Genomic DNA, 21,445 nt, shown 5'->3' with positions numbered 1-21,445 from the left:
TACGGATTCCATGGCGAAAGAAGTCCTCATCCTTTGAAGCAATCCTGTCAGAGGCCCATTTTTCGATATCTTCTGAAGAAGTGAACCGCTGTCCAATCAAATCGTTATTCATGCAATCGAACAAGTAGTATGAAGGAGCAACGTCTGGTGAATACGGCGGGTGGGGTAAAACTTCCCATCCGACATTTTCTAAATAGGTTTTGACCGGTTTTGCGACATGTGGGCGAGCGTTATCATGTTGAAAAATAAGTTTATCATGTCTGTTCTCCCATTCTGGTCGTTTCCTGGCCAGAGCTTGCTTCAAACGCATTAATTGTCATCGATAACTTTCTCCATTAATAGTTTCACCCGGTTGCAGCAGATCATAGTACACCAAACCTTTCATATCCCACCATATGCACAGCATAACCTTTGCACAGTGAATATCTCGTTTCAGTTGTGATGGACCTGGCTTCACCCAGGCCTTTTTTTGTTTCGGGTTCTCGTAATGGATCCACTTCTCATCGCCAGTAACAATGCGATGCAAAAACCCCTTTCTTTTCTGTCTTTGAAGCAGCAATTCGCAAATGGTTTTTCGTCTTTCAACGTCTGTCTTTCAATTCATGTGGAACCCAATGTGACATCTTTTGAATCATTCCCATGGCTTTGAGGCGTTTGGAAACTGTTGTTTGATCAACGCCTAATGCTTCTGCAAGTTCTTCCTGCGTTTGACACGAATCCTGATCGAGCAATGCTCTCAATTCTTCGTCTTCAAATTTTTTTGGCTGTCCAGGTCGCTCTTGCTCTTCCAGGCCGAAATCACCACTTCTAAACCGTGCAAACCACTTCTGACACGTTCGCTCAGCTAGCGCATGGTCACCATACACTTCCACCAAAATACGATGACTTTCGGTAGCACTTTTTTGCATGTTAAAGTAATGAAGCAGAACACTCCGCAAAAACACTTTATCTGGCACGAACTGCACCATGTTCAGTTGACTACAAAATGCTGTTGTTGACGCGTCAATCAACTGCCCTATACTACGAACGATGCACGCGGACAGGAGTTTTCAATGCATGTGTGGATACACGGAACTGTGGGACGATACGCTCGTTACGCCATCTCTTGTCCAGGTGCACAAATTAATTCCTAGACCAAATACAATTTGTAGCGGCATGTTTAAGATAAATTTGATTCTGATACAGGTAGACCTAACTTCTGATGAAAACAGTACCTTTCTCTGACTACATTACGCTTAGGTTGAAAATGATTCAACAACATCATTTTTATTTTCTATTTCTTCATATGTTTTACTAGCAACAGAATCTGGACTAACTTCATCTCTCAAAACATCAGTCAAATTTCCTCCACAGACTGCAATAAAATTACTTATTTCCTTTCTCTTTGGAATGCTATTAGTGATACAAATCAGTTCAAACTGTTCCAAATAAAAATCAACGTTACCTTTATCCACACCAAATGGTTCCAAAATCTGTCCTTGAATCCTGTACGTAGTCAGCAAATTGCTGTATTACCAACCACGGTAATGCAATAACTCATGTGAGCTCGATTTAATACAAAAAAATAATTTAATACATAACTCAAAATATTACATGATGACCTCCTACTTCCACAAAAAAGAAAAACTTCGTAACTAAATGAACACTTCTTCAAAACATGGCATTTGCACACCATTTACAAAATGTTGCAAATATTTTTTTTGTTTGTTTGTTTGTTTTGGTTAAGGAGTGTAGCGTTGGGAGTAAACCAGTTTATCCACCATTCTAGGAAATTAGCATTGGTCTCTGTATTTCACAAGGTGAAAAGAAAGAGTAATAGGTCCAGCATTCCTGGAAGTTAATTTGATGGTGGGACGCAGTCATGTGGAATACACAGAATCAATTTACATATATTTGAGTCTGAGGATGGTTGTTCTGAACAACAGCATCTGTTCAGTTAACAATAATAATAATAATAAAAAAACAACTGCTCTATAATAACGTAGTGACAATATGCCCTTAATAACACTTTGACATTTGTGTAAACATCAACCTTCCTGTGTTCCAAGCACATTTTCTCCACAAGTCCTGAAAAAGATTACATTCAGGGTTTCATACCTCTCTGATTTCAAGTCGAGTAAGCAGAATTGTAAAAATTCCTGAAGGTTCTTCATCCATACGATTTCTGTTTGAGTGTGTGTATTATATCAGCAGTTTATAGTTTCTAAGTTCATGGAATATGCAAAATTGAAAACCTGCACTGCAGCATTTTTCATCTAATTGAGGGACCAACTCAAAGTTGACTACTGGTACTCTTAGCTTGAGCTGAAGTTCAGTGTTGTTATGTTTATGAATTTGGGACTTGGAATTCTTTTGGGGCAGTCAATTAAGAAGTTGTGAAGAGAACAGTCCCCAGCAATAAAAATGGGACACCTAGATCCTGAAATGCTCTCTTCTCTTCAAGGCATTATGTGTGTTGCGTACCTCTGCACTGACAAGTAGATTTTAAAAGCAAATATTAAATGACAACTTTCGCAACCATCATAGAGTTAGGCAACACACACAACACCTTGCATGGAAGTGAGTATTTCAGGATCTGTGTGTCCTATTTTTATTGCCGGTGACTGTACATTATAATGTCATTAATATTGTGAATACTTCCAGATAAATTACTTTTTCTCATTCCAGCAAGTTGGATGAAAAGGACTTTACAGTAGATCCTCTTGACGTGAGAACTCTAAAGGAGAGTGTACATATCTTCCCTGGACATAAAGCAACAGATGCAAAGGAAAGTATCGTAAATTTTACCCATCTGAGAAAATCTATAGATGATTCAATATCCGAAGGTTGCCTATTCAATAAGGTATTCAGATGGACAAAAGACTCGAATAGCAATTCTAAAATTCATAATGATATTCGCTTACTTGAATGTAACCATTGCAACAAAACCTTCACTAAAAAAACTCTCTTGATGAACCATTTAAGATGTCATGAGGATTTTAGTCCTTTCAAATCTAAATCATCCAATGAAGCAGTCAATCAGAAAGTACACATAAATTTGAATGCACATGTTAAAATGCATAATATTTTGCCTTTTGGTACTACTCAGTCCAATAAATATCTCACCCATAAAAGTTATTTAACGTCTAATCCACTAATACATGAAGGTAAATATTTACTTGAATGTAATCAATGTGGCAGAGCATTCAAGATGAAAGCAGATTTCAAAAGTAACAATAAGAAATCTCCCCTTTGTACTCATTGCCGTAAGGCATCTACAAGCAATAGTCAATTAATATCTCACTTACCAATTCACAATGGTATACAACCTTTCGTGTGTACTCACTGCAACAAAGCATTCCGACACAGATGCCGTTTGACCTCTCATTTACAAATTCATGATGTAATGCAGCTTTTTGAATGTGCTCACTGCAACAAAGCATTTACACAGAAAAGTGTGTTGACCTCTCATTTACGAATTCATAGTGGCATTCGTCCTTTTGCGTGTACTCACTGCAACAAGGCATTTGTGCACAAATCTACTTTGATGAATCATTTGCGAATTCATGATGGTATTCGGCCTTTTGTGTGTACTCACTGCAGTGAAGCCTTCACACAGAAAGCTCACTTGAACACTCATTTAAGAACTCATGATGCTAATCGGCCTTTTGTGTGCACTCACTGCAACAAAGCCTTCACACAGAAATGTCACTTGAAAACTCATTTACGAATTCATGATGGTAATTTGCCTTTTGTGTGTACACACTGCAACAGAAAATTCCGACATAAATCTTCTTTGACCTCTCATTTACTAATTCATGATGGTGTTCGTCCTTTTGTGTGTACTCACTGCGGCGAAGCCTTCACACAGAAATGTCACTTGAAAATTCATTTACGAATTCATGATGGTAATCGGCCTTTTGAGTGTGAGCACTGCAACAAAACATTCACATGCAAATGGTATTTGACCTCTCATTTAAGAATTCATGATAGTAGTCAACCTTTTGTGTGTACTCACTGCAATAGAGCATTCCGGGCCAAACGTAGTTTGACCCTTCATTTACTAAATCATGATGGTGTCCAGCCTTTCACTTGTACTCATTGCAGCAAAGCCTTCGCACAGAAAACTGACTTGAACTCTCATTTACGAATTCATGATGGTAACCAGAATTTTGTGTGTAATCACTGCAACAAAGCCTTCACACAGAAAACTTACTTGATTGCTCATTTACGAACTCATGATGATATTTGTTCTTTTGTATGTGCACACTGCAACAAAGCATTCACAAGCAAATCTAATTTGACCAATCATTTACGAATTCATGATGTTAATCGGCAATTTGTGTGCACTCACTGTGACAAAGCATTTAAATACAAATCTAGTTTGATCTCTCATTTCCGAATTCATGATGGTTTTTTTCCTTTTGTGTGTGTGCACTGCAACAAAGCATTCACAAGCAAATCTAATTTGACCTCTCATTTACGAATTCATAATGCTAATCGGCAATTTGTGTGTACTCACTGCGATAAAGCATTTAAATACAGATCTAGTTTGATCTCTCATTTACGAATTCATGATGGTATTCGTCCTTTTGTGTGTGTGCAATGCAACAAAGCATTCACAAGCAAATCTAATTTGACCTCTCATTTACAAATTCATGATGGTAATCGGCCTTTTGAATGTGCTCACTGCAACAAAACATTCACACACAAATTTAGTTTGACTTCTCATTTACTAATTCATGATGGTATTCAGCCATATAAGTGTAGACATTGCAACACAGCATTCAGAAGAAAGTGTAATTTGACCTCTCATTTACGAATTCATGATGGTGTCTAGACTTCTGTGTTTACTCACTGCAACAAAGCCTTCTCACAGAAAATTCAATAGCCGTCTCATTTACGAATTCATAATGGTATTTGTTCCTTTGTGTGTACTCCCTGCAGTGAAGCCTTCACACAGAACACACTCATGATCTCTCATTTGGGTCATTCCATGTCAAATCAACCAATAAAATAATATTTTTGAACTTTGGATTCAGATTTTTAAGATTTTTTGTTTATTCATAGTACACTTCTGTTCAGAGAAACTGGCACACTCGTTTGAGTTTTAAGTCCAGCTTCGTAGGCAATCATGGAGCACAAAAATAGAATGGTGATGCTTGTAAATTCAGTACCAGCTGAATGAATATCTCCGTAGATTCCAGAATAATGACCATTCTTTGCTATATGAATATTTTAATATATATTGTAGCGTGACGTCGGGTATGGAACGGGATCGAGTCATGCTGGGATATAGCTCAGTTAAATAAGTTAGGTTTAGTTTTGGTCTCGCTGAACCATCTCTACCCTGAATGGTGCAGATGAAGGGTGTTGGGAGCCTTAGTCGTTGAATGCTACTCACCCTCTTGCTTGATGTTCTGGTTCTCGGCTTCTGGCGTCGGCATCAGTTGGATTGAGATGGGTGCCCGCTGGCCTTGATACTGATGGCGATAAGAGGTGGCTGGAGATTCGGTGGCTTAGTCATCGGAGCACTAATTCTCCAGACTCAGGCTGGCTTTTGGCTTCTGGTTCTCCATAGTCCGGATTGCTACTCGTACTGCACGCTCGTTGCCGCTTCTTAATGTTGCGATCTCACAACTGGCAGATGTGGTCTCGTCGATCGAGTTGCTGATGATGTGGAGCGATTCTGAGAGAGATCGATTTACCATCTCCAGGGGTTTTTATACATCGGACTTGGTGGACTTTGCACCTCCAACTATTCACACCACCTCCAACTGTTCACCTGGGGTATCCCTTGGTGCAGATGGAAATTTACAGTGGAGGTGCACTCACCGCTGGCGAGGGTCATTGCCTTGCTGGCTGTCCAGAGCAGAGTGGAAATTTCTTGTTGCTCAGCTCTGCATTCGGTAGATGTTGGGGTGATTGAGAGTTCAACTGGCGAGCTTCAGAGCAATGTTTGAATAAAATTCATGCGCATGCTCCCAATTCCTTCTTCATTCCCCTGGCCAAGATGTATCCACTGTGAGTAGTTACCAAGCAGAGTAGAGATGGTTATTGAGAGTATATTTGTAAAAAGTAATTAAAAGTTACGAGAAGTGAATAAAAAACAAAAAACTTGTATATACAAAATGATAAATAATAAATAAATAGAAAGTTGGAGCCATATGGACATCAGGTACTGCACTGGCCTGGCTGCATGCTGAACTGGAATGACTAACTGGCTGCATTTTGGGCTGGAATGACTATCTGGCTGCATGTTGAAGAATGTAATGACTGGCTGGTTGCATGTTGAGTGTTGTTGGGTGTTTCCATATTTTTGTCCACTCCCTGTATCTATAAGGGTCATTTCAGACCAAAACAACAAGTGGCAAGTGACAAGCGAGTTTTGTGGGGTTTCCTTTGTCGTTTCATGCAATCATCAGTTATCATCATTTGCGCGATTAGTTTCAAGTGGAAGAAAAGAGACAGTAAATATAAAAAATACACAAATGCTTCAGTGTGTATTTCTTGAAAAGAAATGCCGATGATGATAATAATATTAATGATAACAATGAACCTAATTCAAACCCAAAAAATTTACTTACCAAGAGCATTCCATGTGTATATTTTCTCCCATATTATTAATGATAGTCTCGATAACAGGACGTTGTGGACTGTCTAGAATGTCCGTTAATATCTCGACATTCACTGTACCTAATATCATAGCAATTATGACATTCATAGAAATGCTTCATGGAAAAGAATCAAACATTCCAGGGAAACTCCATTTACTTCCATTATAAGCAGACGAATACCACGTAGAGAGAGCGACACCAGTGCCTCTAGCAGATCATAATTCAAAGAAACTACCTGAGAGTGCAGAACCGTCTCATTTTCCACACTACATATTCAAGGTGCTGTAGCATTACCATCCCATTATGACATTTTGCAGACAAATAGTTAATTGATGTCTTCAAAACATATAATTTTTTGAATAAAATTAAAGGGGGTGTTATTGATATTTTCAAACTTTTTTTTTGAGTTAATGAAAAATTACAAAATGTAAATTACACAGTCTTGTTGATTTCAAATTAAAGCTCATTAAAAGCAGAAGAAAATGACGCCAATTCGAGCTGTCTATGTCAAGTAAGTCTTGATATACAGCTGTTTAAAGATTTCAATAAGTCGACAAATTTTGAGATTTTTGCTTTTTTTGAAGTCTGTAACTCCAAAACTATGAGGAGCCTCCCCGATGGCACAGTGGTAGCATCCTCATCTTGTAATCCAGGGGTCCTGGGTTTGATTCCCAGTAGAGGCACATAGTGGTTTGGATCCCACTTTAAACTGTAGGTCCAGTCCCGATTAGCCTTACTGTGCATAAAGTGAATTTAAAACACCAAATCAATCAATCCAAAACTATGAGCCCAAAAAATCTGAAATTTGCAAGTTTTCATCAACTTTAATCGTACTACCACTGTACCAAAAATTACCAATTTCTGAGATTTCCTGGTTCAGACCATTGCACAGTGATTCAGAATGCCAAAGAAGTCGGCAAAAATAGATATTTTGGTACAGGGATAAAACATGAACACTTCTCTAAACAACTAAATGTGGTATGAAACTGCCAGAGAAATTTTCCTCCAAATCGATTATTTATTCTTGTTTTATGGCCTCACAATGGCATTTCGTGAAAATGGAATTTTCAGACTATTTTGTATTTATTTTTAAGACTTGTTGTACCAATATTTTATTCGTTGAATAATAACATTGTGTTAGGTAGACTCGTAACTTGTCAGTAATACACAGGAATAGAACACACATCTGAATTTAAGTAAAATATAACGTTTTCATTTTTGACTTGAAAATAAAAAAAATTCTTGAGTTAACATAGCTTTCACCGCTATTTCCCGTGGTGATTTCTAAAGCAAAGGATACCTTACTTTTGCAAAAATTAGCTTATTTGTGAATGTGTGCTCTGCTGTTAATGGGGTCAGCTGGCAACTCTGAAACAAAAGTGGTCATGTGTGTGACAGCTGGGAAATGGGATGTCTCAGATTTCGCTATCAGCTGATGCTTAATACATATAGTAGTAATAATACAGTGTAACAGTGATCTATTCAAACATCTCCAACAACCCCAAACACCCCACAAAACTTTCATTAATACCCTCCCTAAAATGTTTACCAAAGGCTCGCACTATATGCAGATAAATATTACCCAGAAGCAAAATTACTTCGTAAGTCCAAATTATAATTGCATTAAAGCATTTGATTAACAATACCTTTATTGGTTAAAGTAATTGTATTAATTTTGAACATTTTATCGTGTTTCACAATTGATAAAAATGAGAAATAAGAACATGTTTAAATACCAAACTGAAAAGCAGGTGTGCACGTGTGGGTGAAATTTGCACATGATATATTTCTATGGCCCTGTGAGGGGAACTAAGATAGTCTCACAGCTAATTCGAGGTCATGAAAAGTGTTCACTGGAAAGGTACTGGCACTCATTGGTTAAGATAAAAAAAAAAATCAAAATTTCTTGGGTCATTTTTACCCATTCACGTGTCCTTGCAGGTTAATTGTGGTTGTGCGTCATAGAAATCCACAAAACATTATTCATGAAAAATCTGGTGAAGGTACGAATGATCAAAATAAGCATTTGTTTTATTCGTGTTAGATTCTATAAATATTGACAATATAGATGAAGATTGTGTTAAGAACATTGATCTTGATGTGTAGTGGTGCTTCAGCAAAGTATTTTAAGGATGTGAAAATTGTCGCCGAATAGAAGATAATTTTCTTGAAAATAATTTCAGTTGACTTTTAACAAATGAGGTGTTTGAAGTTGCTGTTTCTTCCACTCTATGCAATCTCCAAAGTAGATTGTCAGTTTTGAAAAAGTAGCGACGGAAATAAAAAGCAATAAACTCAAGAACTTTGCTGGGAAAATACGTCTCAGGAACTCGCATTCACTACCAAAGTACAATTAAAGGAGAAGGAAAGATATCGGAACTAGTGAATAAATATTATTTAGTACCTTAAATATATTAGTTTATCTTGAAAGTGATTTGATAGGAAGTCTGTTTTGCTAGCTTTAAACATTTATTGTGCATAAATTCATTATAATGCTACTTTTCACAATTATTATTATTTTATTGTCCTTATTATCATTGTTTTTATTATTATGTAATTATTTCTGGGAATGTATTTTTGCCTTCTAAGTGTATTGTGTGTAATGTTTAGTTTTTCTGTTGTCCCAAGTGTGTATTCAAATAGGTCAAAATTATACTTTTTGTATACAAATCAAAATAATCAATTTCATATGAATTCTGTGGACCCAAAGTGTCTATTATTCCTTAAGAATTGTTATCTTACACATTTGTATTGATTTAGGGGTGAAATATGGAGCTCCTGAATTTTGCTGATTTTTTTTGGCATTCTTGATCACTGTGCATTGGTTGATTTGACATGGAATGACCCATTATTAGTTCATGATGGCAATCGGCATTTTGAATGTGCTCACTCCAAGAACACATTCACTTGCAAATGGCATTTGACCTCTCATATTCATGATGGTATTTGATCTTTTGAGTGTACTCACTGCAAAAAAGCACTCACAACTAAAATAAACTGTTTCTGCCATTTACGAATCCATAAAGGTGTATCTTCTGTGGCATAAATCAGAAACATGTCGAACATAATTTTTATTGGAAATCTCTATAAAAGGATTGGCATTGTTTCTATTGTTATGTCAAGACAGAAATAAATATGTTAATCATGTTAAAGATAATTTCCTTTTCAACGAAAGATGGAGATTTCAAAAAACTGTATATATTTTTTTGTCTTATAATTTAATGTGAGACTCCAAGGAAACTGTACTATGAGAATGATGTAAAATAATTTTGTAAGAAATTTTGTTACACATATCTTTCGTTTTATTTTATTTACGTAAAATACAAATTAATTTAATGTCAGCATAAAAATATGACATGTAGTTACCAGTTAAGGGTAGATTGTGAAAAACTGTAATATTTCAGTTTACTGAGCAGTAATTTATGTTGTACCGTATCAAATGCTTTGGACAGGTCCAATAATATTAATGCAGTGAGGAATTTCTTATCCATAGCCTGGAGGATGTCATTTGTGACTTTCAGCAAAGACGTAGCAGTGCTGTGTGCCGGCCGAAATCCTGACTGTGAGGGTGGAAGAATATTGTTTTGGGTAATGAAGCTAAATGTCTGTTTATAGATTATTTTTTCTAGTAGTTTTGAACACACAGGCAGAACACTAATAGGTCGAAGGTCGTTTACATTAGTTGGTAGGGTCGTCTTAGGGAGTGGTGTTATCAAAGCTTCTTTCCATTTCCTGGGAAATACGGATTTCTCGAGCGAAAAGTTAATAATATGTGTGATAATAGGCAAAATAAAAGGTAGCGATAACTTCAGCATTGTAGTTGATATTCCATCTGCACCAGTAGCAGTAGACTTGATTTCGTACAAACATTTTCTTACAGTATAGCCATCCACTTTTTTAAAAGCAAATTCGGGAAGCATATTATTAAACTTTTGGTTACTAAATTTTAAACATTCTTGAGATATCAGACGTTGGTCGATATTTAGACTAGCAATTGAATTAATAAAGTGTTCATTTATCTCGTTCGCATTGTCAAACGTGGAGGGGAGATCATTTTTATTTAAGCCAATGCCTACAGATTTCAGCTGCTTCCATAAATGCTTTGGTTGTCTTGGTGTTTTATTGATGTTATGCTCAAAATAACACTTTTTTTCTTGCCGAATAACGGATGTCGTGAAATTTCTCAATTCTTTGTATTCTTTCCATGCAGATTCAGTTCCGATTCGCTTGAATTTACGAAACGCATTGTCCCTTAGTTTCATCAACAGCTTCACATTCAATGTAATCCACGGCATATGTTTGTTACGAACTCATGTTTTACGAACTGGCGCGTGCTTGTCAAAGAGATCAAGTAAGTTGACATTGAAATACTCTACTTTCATATCCAAGTTATCGGTGTTATATATTTTTCCCCAGTTAATTTTTTCTGCATCCTTCACGAATTTATCATAATCAATATCACCGTATTTTCTGTGGTATATAATTCTGTTCACGCTTTCTGGTTTGGTATACGCAAGTACAACGTGGGTCATTCTATGATCGCTATTGCTGACTGGCTCACCGACACCATGTTGGATTATATTTTGCATGTTGCTGACAAACGTCAGATCAATTAATGACTTAGTCGTGGAGGTTATTCTGGTCGGTTTATTGATTATTTGCGTTAATTGAAATTGATTAAACAAATTTTGAATGTAAACGACGTCAGCACAGTCTGGATGTAAGAAATTAATGTTGAAATCTCCAGCTATAACAAGGTCATTAACTAAGGGATACATTTCGGTCAATATATCTTCTAAAATTGACAACTGTGTATATGGAATACGCTTAGGCCTGTATACGGCACAAATACCGAGACGTTCCTTTTTTATTTCAACCGTAGCTGCAAGGTACTCAACGTCAAACTCTCCTTCAATTTCGAAAGACAACGGATGCAGTTTTAGTCCCTCCCGTGCGTATATGCAGACACCCCCACCCATGCTGTAATGGCGATCAAAGCGTATTAAGTCATAACCTGGAATTTTCAATGCATTATCCGTTATATTGCAAGTTAACCACGTTTCTGTTATAACAAGAATGTCAATCTGTTTCTCTGTAATTTCCATGCATATTTCCTGAAGTTTGGGGAATAATGACCTGACGTTTACATTTGCTATTTTGAGACCCAGGGAGCAGCCGGTTCTTTTGTCCTCGGCAAGAGGGTGACGGAGGACATGCCCTAGAGCAGTAGAGTTCATTTCAAGGGGGGGGGGGGGGTGGTAGGTTCTGTTGGAGGCATAACGGTAGAAGTAACTTCTGGAGGGTTGCAGAGCAGAGAGAGGTTGCAAACTCACTACATTTATCCGCAGATGCATAAAGGTTACAAATACCGTGCGTCCATTTCGATCTGCAGCCGAGAGATCGGGAGAAGCGTGGCGGGCGGCACTGACGGAGATGCCGACATTTGCGGCCTGAAATGCCCGCTTATTTTTATGGACATATGCAGACATTTATATAAATATTGCAAAACGAGCACTAACCTGTGTTATAAGAGTATGGTTTTAATTTTAGTAGCTTAGTGACTGTATGTGCCGATGATTTTGACACGCCCACCTCTTGTGAAACACGGCGTAGAGGTTTGTGTGGAGAACGTTCCAACGCTGCACCAATATCATCGAGTTTTGCTTCGGTTAGAATCCGTTGTTTTTGCTTAGGTGTTTTAAAATTTAACGATACAGTTTCTCGTAATTTAAGGACAAGATATCTAACCGTATCTCTGTGTGGAGTTGAAACGCATGGGAATTTCTGTACATATTACCTACACACGTCTCTACACGAGTTTGTTTTCACGTAGGTACGTGTCATACATAAAAAATCTTTGTTCTAACGTGAATCTTGCGGCTGGCATTCCAATCGTCTCACTGACACGTCACACATACACACTACAAAACACAAACAAGTAACTGCAAGTAACCAAGAATAACACTCTTGCGCACTCTTGCGCACAGTACGAAATTAACACGCTCTTGGTTTACATTGCTCGCCACTATATTTACAACTCTGTCTTCATCTAGTCGCGAAGGAACAAAAAACTCGAGCTCGGATATTTCGGATTGCGAGGAAGCTCACGAAAACCATTCACTTTTATCGGTTTCGTCTGCAGTGTAATCCTGATACAGTGTTGCACATTCGAAACCTCCAAACGATTCCCATCGCCACAAAACTCTTTCAAGGATATAAACTTAAGCAGGACGTTACTGATCAAAACCATGATTAAAATGCTTTTTTATCTGTGGCTCTTAACATCGTTTCTATAGCGTATTTATTTGTGTATATAAGAGCAGAACTTGGATGAATTACAGAAGAACTTTTGCATGTTATAACACAGGTTAGTGATCGTTTTGCAATATTTATATAAATGTCTGCATATGTCTATAAAAATAAGCGGGCATTACAGGCCGCAAATGTCGGCTTCTCTGTCAGCGCCGCCCGCCACGCTTCTCCCGATCTCTCGGCTGCAGATCGAAATGGACGCACGGTACAAATACAAATAAAAGTTTTCTGCTTTTTACGGTAGTTTTGATCATTAGAAACTTATGAATATGTTTTTTTGATTTACTAACAATTAAACTTTGCTTATGTACAAGAACGTATCTCACATTTACGAAACTAAACTGTAAAATTATGCAGTTGCGATTAAAATATTGAAAGTAGTAAACAATAATAAAAGAAGCAAAACACGTATATATCAAAGAAAAGAGAAACTTAAACATTTAGAAGCTACAACTTAAGACTAAATGTGTTCCCGATAAATAAAAATTATAAGAGTAATGTGAAATTTAAATTTTATGTTATGAAAGGTAAAAGAGATTTTAAAAAATGATAAAGTTTACGGATCACTCACATCTTCCCGGTAAGCGTTCAAAGTTCATCTAATTGCTTTCTGCAAGTGATGAAGTACTTCACGTTTCCAATGTTTATTACGATATTCCCATCTTGGGTCCAACAGTTCTTGTAATGGTATTTGCTAGTCGCCAGTTTCAGAAGCTCGAGACGTGCGCGGCAGAGATCTTCTGTGATGGTGATATTAGAACCCTTCAGTTTCCGTTTATTTCGAAACACACTTGCTCTCGCACGGTAACTAGTAAATTTAACAAGAATGCCTCTTGGCTTACCTCCATTCTTCTGTCCTCCTACCCTGTGGCTTCTGCAAATATCACCATGCTGGATTTTGATGCCCAGTTGCTGTTCAAACAAGGCTGTTGCTTTGTTATCGGTATTCTCGTTGGAAGTTTCGGGTATACCAAATATCCGGATGGAGTTCCTCCTCTGGTACTGCTCTAAGTCGTCCAATTTGTCCCTGAGCCCTCGGAGTTCCTCATCCTTCTTCTTCAGTTCATCCTTCATGCTGTGCATTTCTTCAACGTTAAAGTTTAATGTTTCCTCCAGACTTTGAAGCACTGATTTTGTCACTGCTTCGACTATCGAGTCCACCATAATTTTCATCATTTCAGGTGCCTGCACAGCAATCTTCACTTCTTCACAAACACGTTTCACAAATTCTACGTTGTTGAAGTTGGAAACACTGCTTACGCTGTTCGGTGATCCCTGGTTCTTTCCAGATTTCTTCGGTGCCATACTGAACGATGAATTAGAAAATAGTACAATACAAGGCACAAAGTAATAAACCGAAGGCGTGTTATTTGCAAATGCACTTCTCAGATATTAATCTCACCTTACAATAATAGTTTGACCATTAGAATGTTAATTTACTGCAGTTGTTTACGTTATTTCGGGAGCACAAACGTTACGCACTAGCGACCAGCCGCCATTTTCTCCTGAACAAGTGTTCTGGGGTTACCAGCCAGGTTAAGGCGATGTTGGCTTCCAACGTTTCGAGAGCATACATTGCTCTCATCTTCAGGGAATATAGAAATGGAGACCAGTGTAGGATTAAATATATGGCAATTATGGTGCGGAGTTTGGATTCTGTCTTCTTATTGGCTCGTTGTGGATCCTGTTGTTCTTATTCCATCAGATTATGAAAAGTCAGGACTTGCAGGACACAGGTAAAGAGATTTACAGCTTGGTAAATAGGTGAGGACAGGGAAAGGAGAGTGGGTTCTATACCTTGATACCTATGTTATAAACCAAGGTGTATGTACTAATTAGTTATGACTCAGAAAGAGAATATATGAATGAAAAGAAAATAAGCAGTAAGTTAAGATGTTCAAAATGTAATAAGTATTTACTAAATTAGTCCTTAGACTAAGTGTTAAGTCTTCTAAATTTATTTGACTGTGTAATCTAATATATATTAGATACACTTTAATAGAGAAAATATTATAATATAATAATATGATAGATTATGTAAAATACAAGATATAAATATATACAAGAAAATAACAGTGTACAGATAAATAGATAATATATATGCATTACAGGTCCTTGGACCTAAAGCTTCCCGAAAACAAGGGAATTACCCAAGGAAGGACTTTCCCGAAGTATGGGAAGTTCCAGTCTTGTAGTCATCCTGGCTTCTGGTGGCTTCTTGGCTTCTGGTAACTTCCTTCTAACCTGGGTGGCACACAGGGAGCCCTAAGGCACCATTGGCATTGGAGCTCTGGATGGATCATTCGGCTGTGGATTCAATCTGGCTTCTTAGTGTAACCTTAACTCTTGAGGGTTCCATAATTTCTTCTTCATTTTCAATCTACTCCCTACTCTTCAAGGCAGTGGAAGATGTTTGGAAGTCGGACTTCTTGAATAGATGATATGATAAAATTCCTTATCCTTTCACCTTCGGCTTCCCTGAGGGAATTTCCAAGGGAGTTCTAAGTTCTTAAGTTGTCTTTGTCCATGACATTCATTCAAACTTCTTCCGTTCTAATACAGCACTTGAATCCCTCGAAGTTTTATCTGGTTAAATCTTCAAAAGGGTCTAGAGCCAAGTTGGCAATTCCACACTCACACGAGCCTCAATCTAAGAGCACTTTGCATACAGTCCTTCCAATTCAGACTTATCACTTAAGATCACTTAGTTCCGTTATTGTCTCGGGGCCAAATAGTCCGGCACCCACCGATTTCACTTTGATCTACTTGACGTAATATAAAATTTCCGTCTGCTTATGCAAGAGGGACCTTCATAAAATCTAGTCTAACACTGTTCAGGGGATTCTGTCCTGAGTGATCTCCTTGTCATTGATCTTGTATTGATTGTTCTCACATATGTAGGAACAGACGAAACTTCATTTTGTTGCGACGAGGATCTGACACTATAATTAAGTTCTTCCATATATGAAATTTCAGCAGATAGTTTATTTAGAATATTAAACTTAATTTGGCTGTCAAAAATTGTCTCCTTATTGAACTGGCCTAGGTTACGTCTAAGTTCACTCACATATCTTGAGGCGTGTTCCTTACACTTTAGCACCTTATGTTCGGGTGAGTCCAATTCGCCACAGTTATCACAGGTGTCGCTATTTCTCAGGTTGAATCTCCTGAGATACATTTTAAAGGGCCCATGCCCTGTTATAAAGTGTGTGAGACCTTTGGATGGTTTAAAGTATACCCACTTGTTCCTCTTACCAATGGTCGTTATGAAATTCCTAGTACGTATTGAAGCATCTTGACTCCACTTGCAGGACACAGCATCACAGAGGGCCACAGGGTTTTATTTGCTGACATCAAATTAAAGCCAAATGTGCCGGTTACTGGGACCGACTAGTAAAAGAAGCCATAGCCATATAACGGGAAAGTACCAATCTCAACAGGGACCTGGGACTTCAGCTCAGTCACGCCTGGAATTCACTCCTTCATAAAAACAAAGTTGCAGCCAATAAGAACAACAGGATCCAAACTCTGCACCATAATTGCCATATATTTAACCCTACACAAGGCTCTATTTGTACAAACTGCTAGGTACATGAAAGTACCTACCATTTGCTGATAGGGAAACTTGGTTTCACATTTCTCCGTTTTTCTAATTTTACATTTAGCTCCATGGGAGTCAAAACACTTTTGCAATTATTCATACCAAAACATGTAAGTAACTGTTTACTATACTTCTGACATAATTCTGAGTATTCAGTTTCTTATTCCTGTCAACCTCCAGTCCTAGACAATGTCTTACTGGTCCCAATAGTTTAATATCAACATTTTTCTTTCAGTACATTGATCAACATATAATGCAACAATCATCTTTTTACCCTTTATACATTTTCTATACACACAAGGTTCACATTTTGATTGATTGATTAACACATCATGTATTTTCTGATTCCAAGCTCGGCTTGCTCGTTTTACACCATACAAACTCTTTTTGAGTAGACCTACTTTATTGTCAACCTGATAACCTTGCAGTTGTTCCATATAAATTGTCTCATTTAAATCACCATTCAGGAACACAGTACTTATATCCAGTGGTGTAGCATCCTAATATGCCCATATGCCCGGCGTTCCCTGATTTAAAATTTTAAAAATGCGTAAATGCTGTAAATATAAAGTAAAACGTGACTAATTATATACATGTTTGAGCATAATGGCATTATAAATGATATTTTTCGCGATCCGTCTACAACGCTCCACTAACAGCTCTCGTTGTAGCATTTCTCTTAATGTCTTTTCTTGCTGGACGCCGGCTAGGTTTGGCGTACAGGACCATGCCTGCCTGTAGGCAGAGAGAAGGAGGGAAAGCTTTTGGCTTGGATCGCTACAGCATGGGCGAAATGCTCTCACCATACGCGGGCATACGGAGCACCTGATTGGTTCTAGGGGCCATGTGACCTTTCCTGCCTTCCGATTCAAGGTGCTGTACTTCCAATGCAGACGACAGAAGTAGAATTCCTACCTGGTTTTTTGCGCTCGTGCCTCTGCTCATGCTGTGTGATGCTACAATACGCAATATTGACTGACGTATCTTAAATGACTACTGCATCGTGTAATTTATCGCAAGAACAGTGAAGTGCATTAAAAACTAAAAGAACAAGAAAACTTTTGTCAAACAAGTTGATAAAGTCCTCGTGGTAGAAGTTCAGCCTGTGGCTGCTCTACCACCTAACTCACAAAACTATATATTTAAAAAAAAAATTTTCGTTAGTATCTAAGTGCCTAATATTGTGCCAGTGGAAATGTTTAGCATTCGTTTCAAAACTCTTAACATCGTATGATCTCTTGACAAAATTATTTTAAAATGTTTATCAGCATTCTCAAGATACAATAGACAGTGGTCTGAAACTCTGAATTACTACTAATAGGCACTGTTACGTCAGTAGAGTGTACGATTGTTGGATAATCCACCCACCTTCGTGTCAGAGTGTTTTGCACAGAGCTCTTAGACACCAGAAGTTTCCGGTTCGAATCCCGGCCTACGCATGTTTGTTCTTTGTGAGTGTCTCTTCATCAATATCATCACTCATATTCATATTTGCCATTAGCCAAAAGTGGTAGAAAGCGAAGTAAAATAAACCAAATCAATCGATAGTTGTATCCATGGGCGTCCGGAAGGAAGGGGCCGTACCCCCCCTCCTGGAAAATGAAAGTCAACCAAATATTATGTACTTCACACATGAAATTTCATTTTAACCACAATAATATGTGTTAATTATTGCATGAACACCATAAATTCAAATTTAAGCAAAGTTTTTTTTAGGGAACAACACTCTTTTGGGGGAAAATGAGACTTGTTTGCGCCCCCTGGAAAAAAAAATACATTCCTTGCCCCTCCCTGGAAAAAATCCTGCGGACGTCCATGGTTGTATCATCCATAACAATGAAGTCTACTGTTGTTCTAGAGGCGCTTGTGATTCAGGTAGGTTTTTTAATTACTTGTGTCATGCCGAAAGGTTTCCTTGATTATAAAATACTGTTTTGCTACACATGTGTTAGGTGTGGAGCAAAATGCTCCGAATGGTGTACGGTGTTTCTGACTTGAGCGATCTAATTAAAAATAATATAAAACACCAGTGCTCCAAGCATTTATTGCACACTGAGGCATCTTATTTTCTAGATAAAACAAGCATGGATCATGTTTTATTGGAACCCGGCTGACTTAATGTAATAAACACAATGAGATTGTGATTTTAAATAGACAATAAATATGTCGGCTAATTCCATAAGTAAACTCTTAAGCAAAAAAAAAAAAAAAAGGCCTACCCTTCCTTCTAACTTGGCGTTCCCATCCGAAATGCTCATGCTATGCCACTGCTTATATCAATATGTTCTATGTTCATATTGTATTCCACACCAATTGCAAACAAAAGTCTGAGTAGAGTGTCTTACAACAGGTAAAAATGTCTCTTCATAATCGATACCGTATCGTTGTGTAAACCCCCATGCTACTAATCGAGCTTTGTATCTAAGTCTCCATTTACATCTGTTTTCACTTTATATACCCATTTGCGTTTAACTACACTCTGGTCCTTTGGGTGATCTACTAATTTCCAAACTTCATTCTTCAAGAGTGATTTATATTCATCATCCATCACTCTCTTTCATTTGGAATTTTCTTTGCATGTTGTGGGATCTTCAAGAGTTACAGGTTCTTCAAAACTCTCATAAAAGATGTGTCGGACAAATCATAATGCCCCGTACAAATTGGTAATAGTTTTTTCTTAACAGGTCTACCATTTTCTTGTTCTACATTTTGAGATAAATGACCATCTACATTCGAACATTTCTGAAACCTCTGGAGTTACATCATCACTACACTTTACTTCTGATAATTCACTGACATTATTATCAACACATAAAGTGTCACTTGATTTTTCTTATGAATTTTGTGTATTGTCTACAACATTTTGACTGTCATGGTTTTTAACTTATGATCCATTAAATGGTATATGTACAGTCAGAGGTAAAATTGCATCGGAAGACATGTCAGTGTTGACATCTGTCCCATCGATACATGATCCTGCAACATTTTACTGGAATATAACATTTCTTGCTTTCTAGTATTTTATATAGTGCTCTGGGACTTCTGGCCCCATCCAGTGTTCTTTAAAAAATGAAAGAATATTCCTTTCTATTTTTGTGCTACAGTTAAATAAATATGAATTTGAAGAAACAGTAATATATCACTTGTCACTTACTAAGTAAAATAGTCTTGTATGTGAAAGTCGGCTCCCCACTCCCTGGTTTCTATCCGGACATCTGAATTACTACCCTTGTATTATCCTTTCAAATCTCTCCTTCCACACCTCACCCTGGCTGCCTCGTGAGCAGATTATATTAACGCCGGAATTACGAAAGGGGGGTTTCACATAACATTTATATTTTTAGTCCTTAGGTTCATTACACATGTACAGAAAGTGAATAAACAACTTGTAAAAAGAAGTACTATTGCTCAGGGAGTTCAATTCAACAAATCATAGCATTTCTTGTAGGATTATACAGGGTGGAGCATTTTCGACTACCTATTTTATAATGAAGACAGATGATTTGCTGATTACATTTACTTTCATTATTCATTTCTAGAACAAACTTTGCACCTTTGGATTACAGAAAATGTATACATGAACAATGTGCACACAATTATTTCTTGAAAATAAGATCTTTCAAATGACGTCCCTGGCAGGTAACACATTGTGCAAGACGGTCTTGAAAGCTACGCATGACCCATGTTATCTGGTGTTCTGACTGTTCTTTTTCTCCTGTGCAGTTTATTTTGAACACTTCCAACTTCACGCCATTGTTTCCACCATTCATTGATTGTTTTCCTGTTAGGAACTCGTCCACGGCATTGTTGATCACCATACTCCCTGCGGAATGCACGCTGCACCGCTACAATTGACTTCGTCAACACGAACTGCTCCACACAAAATATACGTTGCTGTAGAGGCCAACGTTCCATTCCTTCTGAAATCCAAAGTCGCAGTGTACATGAGGCAGGAGGAAACCGCCCTCCCAATGCATCTGTTTTGCAGTGTTGCTAACCTCAAACTGTGTAGTCGAAAATGCTCCACCCTGTATATATGGGTTTATTATACGTTGTTTTATATACACATTTACAAAACGTTTCCATGTGTGCATTGACCAAATCAACGAACTCTTAAATCATCAACATTGTGCACCTATGGCTTACACCATCGGCACTTCCTTTACCGCAGAGTTAGCATAACTATCTCTACGGGCCTACCCTCAGCTTAAACAATATTCCGTTCATTACCTAGTCTTACCATAAATACTGTCACAAAGTTTTAAGTAAATTGACACAAAATGCTGAGAGATATTGTAATATCCTAATAACATTACTGAAATGGATGCATGACAAATCAAAATCACAAATCATTATTCAAAATGGCCACGCTTAGCACGCACACATTCCGTAAGCCTTTGTGGCTACGCATCAATTGAATTACACAACACATCGACTGGAAAATGAGCAACTGCCTTCAGAAGAGACCGCTTTAAACTTTCAATATTGGGATGTCTCTTCTTGCAAGCCATCTCCTGAAGCTTGGACCACAATTTGTAGTCCAAAGGGTATAGGTCCTTACTTGCAGAAGGCCAATCCGAAGTGGAAATTAAGTCTGGTACATTTGCCTCCAGCCACTGATGTGTTGTTCGGGCCCCATATGTTGGGTCTGAATCCTGCTAGAAGCTCCAGTTCTGACCATGGAAGAGAGTGTTGTTGACATTCTTGACTAGTCTCTCAAGTACTGTCTGCTGGTAAACTTTGGCTGATGTTTTTACCCCTTTTTCACAGAAATGGAACGTGCCCTCATAGCAAATGTTCCAGACTTCATTTCCACTTTCAATATTTAGCAATATTTAAATATTTAACGTGTAATTTAAACGTTTCTTTCATACCAGCAATGACAACACGCTACTGAATGTAAACAAAGATCTATCCTAAAGTGAGAATCATAGAC

The 21,445-nt window shown here is 37.7% G+C and overlaps 1 protein-coding gene across 3 annotated transcripts in view; it reads left to right on the top strand.

Moving 5' to 3' along the window:
- The window catches only part of LOC145986410 (uncharacterized), a 40,314-nt gene extending 30,441 nt beyond the window's left edge, over positions 1 to 9,873 (top strand). For all 3 annotated transcript variants that reach the window (XM_083120393.1, XM_083120394.1, XM_083120392.1), the window contains exon 4: positions 2,668 to 9,873. In XM_083120393.1, coding sequence (XP_082976519.1) covers positions 2,668 to 4,819 — 2,152 coding nt within the window. In that variant the 3' untranslated portion in view covers positions 4,820 to 9,873. The remainder of the gene's footprint in view (positions 1 to 2,667) is intronic.
- The last annotated feature ends 11,572 nt before the right edge of the window (positions 9,874 to 21,445 follow it).

Source organism: Lepisma saccharinum, chromosome 4 (genome assembly GCF_977018435.1).
Source record: "Lepisma saccharinum chromosome 4, izLepSacc3.1, whole genome shotgun sequence".
Taxonomy (NCBI): Eukaryota; Metazoa; Arthropoda; class Insecta; order Zygentoma; family Lepismatidae; genus Lepisma; species Lepisma saccharinum.
Note: the sequence above shows the minus strand (reverse complement) of the source record. Positions and strands in the feature narration are given on the sequence as shown.